The 12,818-nt window shown below is 42.2% G+C and overlaps 1 protein-coding gene across 1 annotated transcript; it reads right to left on the bottom strand.

Moving 5' to 3' along the window:
• Positions 1 to 348: 348 nt before the first annotated feature.
• On the bottom strand, positions 349 to 5,610 carry LOC135377038 (uncharacterized). The gene is made up of 7 exons (XM_064609389.1): positions 5,382 to 5,610; positions 4,391 to 4,528; positions 4,128 to 4,310; positions 2,657 to 3,049; positions 1,880 to 1,930; positions 1,617 to 1,810; positions 349 to 432 (listed from the first exon to the last, which is right to left on the bottom strand). The coding sequence occupies exons 1-7, from the start codon at positions 5,608 to 5,610 to the stop codon at positions 349 to 351; spliced, it is 1,272 nt and encodes a 423-aa protein (XP_064465459.1).
• Positions 5,611 to 12,818: the final 7,208 nt, after the last annotated feature.

The raw sequence follows: 12,818 nt of genomic DNA, 5'->3' as shown, positions 1-12,818 counted from the left end.
GTGTTTTGTACATGCTTGCTGGAACTCGTAACGCAAGGAAGAAGGACTAGGGCGCAGGCAAGTGGGGTACGTATTAGAAAACAAGTAGAACCTGAGACAGGGAAATAAGGGATAGGTACGACACGTTCTCAAACACAGCAACCTATTTAATGAACAAGGAAGCCTAGGTTCCCAACAACCTTCTGATGAGTGCTGAGGGGGAAACAGAGTGTTAGTATACTAACACAACTCCCCCTGGAGCTAATATCTTTATACTCCACAAAAAGACGGGTCAACCTCTTTTCGAGAACGGATGTGCGGTCGAAAAGAGGCTGGCAGTTGTTGCACAGTTTTAAGTGGGCGACAAGCTTAGAATTGCCAGAAAGACACAACGTTTCTTTCAATTTCAGAGAGAACGGAAGCAACAGCCGAGCCTATGCAAACACCTCCAGCCTGTACAAAAAGAGCATTATTAAAAATTATGTTTGTGGAGTCAACATACAGTTGGAGAACATGAAGAAATTTGGTGAGGGACAAACAGGGTGGAAGACTGGAACCGAATCAGTTGAGTTTCGATTATATTTATTATTATTATTATTTAGAAATACTACTGGCCACCCGTGGAGGCCCAAGTAGGAGTGTACAAAATATAGAGAAATTACGAACAGCAGCATTATACAGAGGTACAACTTCAACATACATCTCATGCATACAAATTTGGATACATCTTGAAATACAAGTACAACATACATTTCATGTATTACCAAGTAAGGTAGTGTTAGTGACATTGTTAACGAAACTATTGCAAGTGGGAGATAGTACAACTTCTTCTGGAAGGCTATTCCACTCTTGGACAGTGCGAAAGATCAAAGAATACTTGTAAAAATCACTTTTGGCTGGAATACATCTAAACTGGCGATCATTCGTAAATTGGGTACATCTTACAGTAATCGGTGTGACGCAGTCTTCAAGCATTGTCTTTAATATTCTTAACACGTTGTACAATTACCGTAAATTAAGTGATACCGTAAGTTAAGTATAAATCCTTAATATCAAGGGAAATCACCTCACACTGAAAGCCATGGAAACCATTTAATAGATGAATCAATTCATCAGAGACAAACTGCTAGGAAGGACAATGGAAGACAAAGCATATTTCACAAAACAGGACACTTGCTGTTGCCACGTTCCGATCTCACTAACAGTAACACGGAAGGGCCTATCCACTTTGTGGTCTTTTAGAGCACACTTTACAGCAACGGAAGATTATTTACAATCTCTTATTTCTTTTGTAGGGGCTTTCCAAATCGCTGAAAATGTTGATAAGTGTGGACGCTATGTTTTATGGCGTTTAAATCTGCTGTGAATGGCTTCAACAACCTGGTTAGAGCTTTGTCGGCCTTAGCGGCAAAGGAATTGCCTGTTCATCACCGCGAACCGCCCAGATTTATCGCATGACGCTAAAACCAAGTTCTTGGTCTTGAACGTCTTCTTGACCAAGGTAAGGTCCTATCAGAGGGCTGTTGGGAACCTAGGCTTTCTTGTTCATGAAATAGGTTGCTGTGTTTGAGAACGTGTTGTGTCTGTTCCTTATTTCCCTGTCTCGGGTTCTACTTGTTGTCATAATGCGACCTTACCTTGTATGTGAATTCCTGTGCCTGCTTGTCCTTTAAGTGCTTCCTGATGTTCTCTCTCCAGTTTTTGTCTATGTGCCAAGTACAAAGGAGTTGTCGCTCTGCACTTCCCATCGTGTCTTTCCATGCATTGTAAAATGCTGGTGCATCATCACTCATAAATGCTTTGACATGCAGGTTTCCTGTCTGTTCCCTTACTGCACAAAAAAAAATCTTCATCGCCACGTAGTCCGTACGGGTGGTAATACAGAAAGCGCAGGGGAAACCACAGCCGAACTCATCAACGCAGAGCAGTGTTACAAGTTCGAAGTCGAAACCTGGAAGGATGATGCAAGCATATGGTAAGAACCTGCACATGCTGTATGCTGCTTTTAGTACACTGTAACTGACGTGTGTGTGCATTAATAAATTTCTTCAGGCAAAAAGATCATGTACAAGCTAACATACATTTTTGTTCAAGTTAGCTTGAAGTCAAGTTGAAGAGTTCAATGTTTAACCGTTGTCAGTAGAAGAGCTAGGGTGCAGGAAACCTGGTACATGGTGACAGAAAGTACCCAAGACAAGGAGGGAAGGAACCGGGTTGTTTCCATCCTTCCCTCCTTGTCTCAGGCTCTTAACCCCCAATTTGCTGCAAATCCTAATCTGAAAAGTCAGAGCCTACATAGACAGCAGTACAAACATATATGTGTGTTGCCATCTAAAAGATGCCACCTGCCTTGTCGCAAAATGTCTAACCCATGACAAGAAGCCTTAGTCCTGGTTTCACCAATGCCAGTTCACCACTAAACCGGATCTACAAATTGGGAATAAGGTTATGGTGGGAATAATTGGCAGCACTGACTTGTACTATGGGAACTGAAACTGTTGCTAACCAATGTTTCTGAATAGATCTCTAGCCCTGAGCTTGAAGGTCCCTTGCTCTCAGTTTAAAGTTAGTAACCAGTGTCATGAAACCAGGAGTAAGCATATGCACATCAGGAAGTCTGAAAGGAAAAGTGAAAGGCCCAAAAAACTTGTATGAAGGTATAACAGCATGTCATTACCTGTAGTGCCATGGGTGCCATCAATGCATATCCTGTCTGTGCCAAGGGCCGTGAGGAGCTGACATTGTGGTGGCGTCATGATGACAAGAAGAAAGTATCTCTCATCTAGTAGCTCACCCTGCGTGCGATTTAAGACTGCTGGGTCGTCCTGCTCATTTTGTTGTTTGAAAAAGGGGACCGGGTTGTGATGCTCCGCCTTCATTTTTGCAACCCATAAGGCCACACTGACGTAGTCATTTTCATGTAATTTTTCATTATACGTAATTTTAAAATCTCTCATAATGTTGTGGAGGTCCTGTCGTGTTGCCAGATGTATCCTCTGTAGGCTTCCATCCAAATTACTTCGTATGCTGTCCAGAACAGCATCCAGGGTCACCCCTTCTTGCAGTTTTTCTAGAAACAAGACATGTATGCTTCATGTGTGCAATGGAAACTGAAAGCATCTAGTTCTATGTTTTCCTTACGACATTGAAGTGATAGCTTAAAAGTGTAATCATGTCTTGCTATTGTATATCTGACCACGATTTCTACCAATACACTGTGTCACGGAATTAACTGGCAGCAGAACTTGTTTGTACTGAAATGAGTTGAACAAATAAAACCCCTCACAGTATCAGTACCTTCACAACATAAGCTACTGCTCAACTGTGTTCACCATGTGGGTTCACCACGAGAGGCTGTACTGAACTCACAAATGATGCATGCCATGCACAAAGGGAAGCCTTGTGTACAACATGACACTACACTACTTTGGTGTAAAAAAGGGGCATTTTTGAGTAACATATTGTATTTCATTTGCAACAAAGGTAGGAAATACTGATAAAACTGTTTACTTGCTTACAGTTAGGGTTCCAATTAACATATCAAATTCATTCAAAGAAAATTAACAACAAGCAAATGTATGCAAGTAATATGTTAACCAGTCCAAACTTATGAAAAAGGCACTGCTTTGAGGGCCTGCACTGTTTTCAAACTCACCAAGGCATTGTGCTCTATTGATTAGGTGACTAACACTAAAACTTCTGCAATGGACTGCATGTAATGCAACAAACACATACATACAGGCTGACATGTCGGAGAGCGCACTTTGAGATCAAAGGGCTACACTTTAATGTAAATAGTTGCTTTATTTCCGTGCACCCGGTGAGTGCAGAAACACAGACACAATCTCGGCCCTTCTGCCATACGTAAATGTTGTCCACAGTGTGTTCTAGCCTCAGAACAACTAATTTCCATCATCTAGCTGTGAATGCATGCATGCACATAGATGAGTTTATTTCATAATTTTAAAAAAGATGAGGTTGCTCTCTTCAAGGATTCTGAGGTAACTCGTAATTTGTTGCTTTTCTAAATGTTGCCCAATATTTTGTGTGTGATATTCAAGTGGAAAGCTTTCTCTATATATGTGTATGACAGCTCAAAAAGAAAGCATGTATCAAGAAGTGCTGTGACATCAATTGCACGCTGATACCTGCAATGGTAGCTTTTTCGGACGTAGAGAGAGTGGTGTGACATAGTTGAAAATCATGCCCTAGGTGTGAGCTCTGGTATTTGACCGTCACTAGTGGGCCATCCTTTGAGACTTTCATGTGTGCAAGACATGTTCCACCGCTTTTCACGCTACCCTGTGATTTGAGCTGTCTTGCTCCGGTTCCTGCAGAAGGAAGATAAATGGTTTTAAGCTAACCTTACAAGTAAGCCTATACAACTACTTTCACTTTGCGTCAGTCATACCCTTTGGAATGTATGTGCCTGATCGATGGCACTTAAGGTACCACTTCTGGATGCCATCAGCAGCTGTCCTTGAGCCCGTAGACGCCGAAAATCTGGAGTGTGTAGTCTTCTCCATTTCTTCTTTCCACTCTCTAAACTCTGTTCAAATATTTCTGAGTGTTACTGTTATGCTGGGCTGGGAGTATAAAGCAGTGATTTTCCCAGAAATTCTCTGTTGTGGGGTACCGAGCTTTCAGGGGGAGGGGGGGTATGCTTGGTGAAGGTCCCACGTAAGGAATTTTTCTTAGACATGGAAAGAATTGTGGCACAATGGTGACATCTCTGCACAACTTTCCCGTTTTGTATGTACATGTTATTACATTAGTACACAGTAAATTAGAATAGAGATTCATTATGAACGGCATTTCCACATTAAGATGCATAATCACATGACTGACAAAAGAAAAAAGACTAGCACCTTGTCTCACGAAGCTCAATGAATACCTAGCACACAGATTGGACAAATGCATGGTACGATCATTTGTATGACTGTGGTCCTACAGCCCAAGTTTGACAGTACAGGATGTAATTTGCAGCGCTGGACTCTCTACCAGAACGTATTGGTGGCCGAGCTGGGTGGGGTCACGTGTGAAATTTCAGGGGGGGGGGTGTTGCAAAAATGCAAGGAGGGTGTAAGGAAATCCCTGGTATGAACCTAGTTCTTGAACTACTTAAGGCAGTGTCTTGACTGAAATAAGCTTTGAGATATGCTAGCTTTGCACAACAAGCTGCATGTCATCTAGTAACCATGACACTGACTGTAAAAAAAATGCCAGAGTTTTCTTCTTTTTTGTTGTACTAAAATGGCTGAGATTTCTTCTTTACTTTTGTCCATTGCAAGGAGCCCTCCAGATGTTTATTATCATCTTGTCATTTTTAAAGTGGGGGACATTGCCTCAGTAGCGGAAATAATCCATCGTTACAGTACCAGCTTCTGCCTCTTGATACTTACTTTCCATCGACGGAAACTCCCGCATTTCATATTTTGCAGGGAAGCCGTGAGTAGTTTCATGGTGTGCCACCAAGTCTTCGAGATGTCGATGGTTGGTGAAGCAGTGACAGCAGGCGAAGTTACCGTTGTCGTTAAACTTTACTCCGTGAACGTTTAAGACGTGACGATTGAGGTTGAAGGTAGTGCTGCAACGGCGATCGCAATAAGGGCAGTCAGTCGTCTTCCCCATTTTGCAGGAGAAGAAACATGAACCCGAAGTTCGCGCGCTTTTGGAGAGTCGCAAGAAGAGAAGCGAAACCGCGCGCGGGTGTAGACGGGGGAGAGAGAGAGCGATGGTGGGTGGGTGGAGCCACAGCGCTGCCCACGGAGGCGCATGCGTAGAAGCGCGGAGTCAAGTCTCTCTCGAGATGCAGGTAGGCATCCACTGTTGCCCGGAATACCGCATACAAGCGTGTTTAGTCCGCACGTACAAAATAAAAAGAATCATCTATAATTTGAGAAAAAGACATATGTCCAAAGCATAAACGTGCGCAGTTCATCAGGCAGCCACTATTGATCGGAATACTGCATACACGCGTGTTTAGTCCGCACGTACAAAATAAAAAGAATCACCTATAATTTGAAAGTAATGCCATATGTTTAAAGCATAAACGTGCACAGTTCATCCGGCAGCCACTGTTGCCCGGAATACCGCATACACGCGTGTTTAGTCCGCACGTACAAAATAAACAGAATCGCCTATAATTTGAAAATCATGCCATATGTCGAAAGCATGAACGTGCGCAGTTCATGAGGCGGCCACTATTGCACGGAATACCGCATACACGCGTGTTTAGTACACACATACAAAATAAAAAGAATCACCTATAATTTGAAAATAATGCCATATGTCGAAACCATAAACATGCGCGGTTCATCAGGCAGCCACTGTTGCCCGGAATACCGCATAGACGCGTGTTTAGTCCGCACGTACAAAATAAAAAGAATCACCTATAATTTGGAAATCATGCCATATGTCTAAAGCGTAAACGTGCACAGTTCATCAGGCAGCCACTGTTGCCCGGAATACCGCATACACGCATCTTTTGTCCGCACGTACAAAATAAAAAGAATCACCTATAATTTGAAAATAATGCCATATGTCTAAAGCATAAACGTGCGTCGTTCATCAGGCAGCCACTGTTGCCCGGAATACCGCATACACGCGTGTTTAGTCCGCACGTACAAAATCAAAAGAATCGCCTATAATTTGAAAATAATGCCATATGTCGAAAGCATAAACGTGCGCAGTTCATGAGGCGGCCACTATTGCACGGAATACCGCATACACGCGTGTTTAGTCCGCACGTACAAAATAAAAAGAATCACCTATAATTTGAAAATAATGCCATATGTCTAAAGCGTAAACGTGCGTGGTTCATCAGGCAGCCACTGTTGCACGGAATACCGCATAGACGCATCTTTTGTCCGCACGTACAAAATAGAAAGAATCGCCTATAATTTGAAAATAATGCCATATGTCGAAAGCATAAACGTGCGCAGTTCATGAGCCGGCCACTATTGCACGGAATACCGCATACACGCGTGTTTTGTCCGCACGTACAAAATAAAAAGAATCATCTATAATTTGAGAAAAAGACATATGTCCAAAGCATAAACGTGCGCAGTTCATCAGGCAGCCACTATTGATCGGAATACCGCATACATGCGTGTTTAGTCCAAACGTACAAAATAAAAAGAATCACCTATAATTTGAAAATAATGCCATATGTCTGAAGCATAAACGTGCGCAGTGCATCAGGCAGCCACTGTTGTCCGGAATACTGCGTACACGCGTGTTTAGTCCGCACCTACACAATAAAAAGAATCACCTATAATTTGAAAATAATGCCATATGTCTAAAGCATAAACGTGCACAGTTCATCCGGCAGCCACTGTTGCCCGGAATACCGCATACACGCGTGTTTAGTCCGCACGTACAAAATAAAAAGAATCGCCTATAATTTGAAAATAATGCCATATGTCTAAAGCATAAACGTGCACAGTTCATCCGGCAGCCACTGTTGCCCGGAATACCGCATACACGAGTGTTTAGTCCGCACGTACAAAATCAAAAGAATCGCCTATAATTTGAAAATAATGCCATATGTCGAAAGCATGAACGTGCACAGTTCATGAGGCGGCCACTATTGCACGGAATACCGCATACACGCGTGTTTAGTCCGCACATACAAAATAAAATGAATCACCTATAATTTGAAAATAATCCCATATGTCGAAAGCATAAACATGCGGGGTTCATCAGGTAGCCACTGTTGCCTGGAATACCGCATACACGCATGTTTAGTCCGCACGTACAAAATAAAAAGAATCACCTATAATTTAAAAATAATGCCATATGCCTAAAGCGAAAACGTGCGCAGTTCATGAGGCGGCCACTATTGCACGGAATACCGCATACACGCGTGTTTAGTCCACACGTACAAAATAAAAAGAATCACCTATAATTTGAAAATAATGCTATATGTCTAAAGCATAAACTTGCACAGTTCATCAGGCAGCCACTGTTGCCCGGAATACCTCATAGACGCATCTTTTGTCCGCACGTACAAAATAAAAATAATCGCCTATAATTTGAAAATAATGCCATATGTCGAAAGCATAAACGTGCGCAGTTCATGAGCCGGCCACTATTGCACGGAATACCGCATACACGCGTGTTTAGTCCGCATGTACAAAATAAAAAGAATCTTCTATAATTTAAAAAAAAGACATATGTCCAAAGCACAAACGGGCGCAGTTCGTCAGCCAGCCACTGTTGTCCGGAATAACGCATACACGCGTGTTTTGTCCGCGCGCACAAAATAAAAAGAATCACCTATAATTTGAAAATAATGCCATATGTCGAAAGCATAAACGTGCACAGGTCATCAGGCATCCACTGTTGTCCGGAATACCGCATACACGCGTGTTTAGTACTCCCATGCAAAATAAAAAGAATCATCTATAATTTGAGAAAAAGACATATGTCCAAAGCATAAACGTGCGCAGTTCATCAGGCAGCCACTATTCATCGGAATACCGCATAGATGCGTGTTTAGTCCACACGTACAACATAAAAAGAATCACCTATAATTTGAAAATAATGCCATATGTCTGAAGCATAAACGTGCGCAGTGCATCAGGCAGCCACTGTTGTGCGGAATACTGCATACACGCTTGTTTAGTCCGCACGTACAAAATAAAAAGAATCACCTATAATTTGAAAATAATGCCATATGTCTAAAGCATAAACGTGCGCAGTTCATGAGGCGGCCACTATTGCACGGAATACCGCATACACACGTGTTTAGTCCACACATACAAAATAAAAAGAATCACCTATAATTTGAAAATAATGCCATATGTCGAAACCATAAACATGCGCGGTTCATCAGGCAGCCACTATTGCCCGGAATACCGCATAGACGCGTGTTTAGTCCGCACGTACAAAATAAAAAGAATCACCTATAATTTGGAAATCATGCCATATGTCTAAAGCGTAAACGTGCACAGTTCATCAGGCAGCCACTGTTGCCCGGAATACCGCATACACGCATCTTTTGTCCGCACGTACAAAATAAAAAGAATCACCTATAATTTGAAAATAATGCCATATGTCTAAAGCATAAACGTGCGTGGTTCATCAGGCAGCCACTGTTGCCCGGAATACCGCATACACGCGTGTTTAGTCCGCACGTACAAAATCAAAAGAATCGCCTATAATTTGAAAATAATGCCATATGTCGAAAGCATAACGTGCGCAGTTCATGAGGCGGCCACTATTGCACGGAATACCGCATACACGCGTGTTTAGTCCGCACGTACAAAATAAAAAGAATCGCCTATAATTTGAAAATAATGCCATATGTCGAAAGCATAAACATGCGCGGTTCATCAGGCAGCCACTGTTGCCTGGAATACCGCATACACGCGTGTTTAGTCCGCACGTACAAAATAAAAAGAATCACCTTTAATTTGAAAATAATGCCATATGTCTAAAGCATAAACGTGCACAGTTCATGAGGCGGCCACTATACACGGAATACCGCATACACGCGTGTTTAGTCCGCACGTACAAAATAAAAAGAATCGCCTCTAATTTGAAAATAATGCCATATGTCGAGAGCATAAACGTGCACAGTTCATCAGACAGCCACTGTTGCCCGGAATGCTGCATACATGAGTGTTTAGTCCGCACGTACAAAATCAAAAGAATCGCCTATAATTTGAAAATAATGCCATATGTCGAAAGTATGAACGTGCACAGTTCATGAGGCGGCCACTATTGCACGGAATACCGCATACACGCGTGTTTAGTCCGCACATACAAAATAAAATGAATCACCTATAATTTGAAAATAATCCCATATGTCGAAAGCATAAACATGCGCGGTTCATCAGGTAGCCACTATTGCCTGGAATACCGCATACACGCGTGTTTAGTCCGCACGTACAAAATAAAAAGAATCACCTATAATTTAAAAATAATGCCATATGCCTAAAGCGAAAACGTGCGCAGTTCATGAGGCGGCCACTATTGCACGGAATACCGCATACACGCGTGTTTAGTCCACACGTACAAAATAAAAAGAATCACCTATAATTTGAAAATAATGCTATATGTCTAAAGCATAAACTTGCACAGTTCATCAGGCAGCCACTGTTGCCCGGAATACCTCATAGACGCATCTTTTGTCCGCACGTACAAAATAAAAATAATCGCCTATAATTTGAAAATAATGCCATATGTCGAAAGCATAAACGTGCGCAGTTCATGAGCCGGCCACTATTGCACGGAATACCGCATACACGCGTGTTTAGTCCGCATGTACAAAATAAAAAGAATCATCTATAATTTAAAAAAAGACATATGTCCAAAGCATAAACGGGCGCAGTTCGTCAGGCAGCCACTGTTGTCCGGAATAACGCATACACGCGTGTTTTGTCCGCGCGTACAAAATAAAAAGAATCGCCTATAATTTGAAAATAATGCCATATGTCGAAAGCATAAACGTGCACAGGTCATCAGGCATCCACTGTTGTCCGGAATGCCGCATACACGCGTGTTTAGTCCGCACGTACAAAATAAAAAGAATCACCTATAATTTGGAAATCAGGCCATATGTCTAAAGCGTAAACGTACACAGTTCATCAGGCAGCCACTGTTGCCCGGAATACCGCATACACGCATCTTTTGTCCGCACGTACAAAATAAAAAGAATCACCTATAATTTGAAAATAATGCCATATGTCTAAAGCATAAACGTGCGTGGTTCATCAGGCAGCCACTGTTGCCCGGAATACCGCATACACGCGTGTTTAGACCGCACGTACAAAATCAAAAGAATCGCCTATAATTTGAAAATAATGCCATATGTCGAAAGCATAACGTGCGCAGTTCATGAGGCGGCCACTATTGCACGGAATACCGCATACACGCGTGTTTAGTCCGCACGTACAAAATAAAAAGAATCGCCTCTAATTTGAAAATAATGCCATATGTCCAAAGCATAAACGTGCGCAGGTCATCAGGCAGCCACTGTTGTCCGGAATACCGCATACACGCGTGTTTAGTACTCCCATACAAAATAAAAAGAATCATCTATAATTTGAGAAAAAGACATATGTCCAAAGCATAAACGTGCGCAGTTCATCAGGCAGCCACTATTGGACGGAATACCGCATACACGCGTGTTTAGTCCACACGTACAAACTAAAAAGAACCACCTATAATTTGAAAATAATGCGATATGTCGAAAGCATAAACGTGCGCGGTTCATCAGGCAGCCACCGTTGCCCGCAATACCGCATACACGCGTGTTTAGTCCGCACGTACAAAATAAAAAGAATCACCTATAATTTGAAAATAATGCCATATGTCAAAAGCATAAACGTGCGCGGTTCATCAGGCAGCCACCGTTGCCCGGAATACCGCATACACGCGTGTTTAGTCCGCACGTACAAAATAAAAAGAATCACCTATAATTTGAAAATAATGCCATATGCCTAAAGCGTAAACGTGCACAGTTCATGAGGCAGCCGCTGTTGCCCGGAATACCGCATACACGCGTGTTATGTAGCACGTACACAATAAAAAGAATCACCTATAATTTGAAAATAATGCCATATGTCTAAAGCGTAAACGTGCACAGTTCATCAGGCAGCCACTGTTGCCCGGAATACCGCATAGACGCATCTTTTGTCCGCACGTACAAAATAAAAATAATCGCCTATAATTTGAAAATAATGCCATATGTAGAAAGCATAAACGTGCGCAGTTCATGAGCCGGCCACTATTGCACGGAATACCGCATACACGCGTGTTTAGTCCGCATGTACAAAATAAAAAGAATCATCTATAATTTAAAAAAAGACATATGTCCAAAGCATAAACGTGCGCAGGTCATCAGGCAGCCACTGTTGTCCGGAATACCGCATACACGCGTGTTTAGTACTCCCATACAAAATAAAAAGAATCATCTATAATTTGAGAAAAAGACATATGTCCAAAGCATAAACGTGCGCAGTTCATCAGGCAGCCACTATTGATCGGAATACCGCATACATGCATGTTTAGTCCACACGTACAAAATAAAAAGGATCACCTATAATTTGAAAATAATGCCATATGTCTGAAGCATAAACGTGCGCAGTGCATCAGGCAGCCTCTGTTGTCCGGAATACCGCATACACGCGTGTTTAGTAAGCACGTACACAATAAAAAGAATCGCCTATAATTTGAAAATAATGCCATATGTCGAAAGCATAAACGTGCGCAGTTCATGAGGCGGCCACTATTGGACGGAATACCGCATACACGCGTGTTTAGTCCACTCGTACAAACTAAAAAGAACCACCTATAATTTGAAAATAATGCGATATGTCGAAAGCATAAACGTGCGCAGTGCATCAGGCAGCCACTGTTGTCCGGAATACTGCATACACGCGTGTTTAGTCCGCACGTACAAAATAAAAGAATAACCTATAATTTGAAAATAATGCCATATGTCTAAAGCATAAACGTGCACAGTTCATCCGGCAGCCACTGTTGCCCGGAATACCGCATACACGCGTGTTTAGTCCGCACGTACAAAATAAAAAGAATCGCCTATAATTTGAAAATAATGCCATATGTCGAAAGCATGAACGTGCGCAGTTCATGAGGCGGCACTATTGCACGGAATACCGCATACACGCGTGGTTAGTCCGCACATACAAAATAAAAAGAATCACCTATTATTTGAAAATAATGCCATATGTTGAAACCGTAAACATGTGCGGTTCATCAGGCAGCCACTGTTGCCCGGAATACCGCATACACGCGTGTTTAGTCCGCACGTACAAAATAAAAAGAATCACCTATAATTTGGAAATAATGCCATATGTCTAAAGCGT

This window comes from Ornithodoros turicata, unplaced genomic scaffold (assembly GCF_037126465.1).
Source record: "Ornithodoros turicata isolate Travis unplaced genomic scaffold, ASM3712646v1 ctg00001457.1, whole genome shotgun sequence".
Lineage (NCBI taxonomy): Eukaryota > Metazoa > Arthropoda > Arachnida > Ixodida > Argasidae > Ornithodoros > Ornithodoros turicata.
This window is presented reverse-complemented; position numbering and strand designations above follow the sequence as displayed.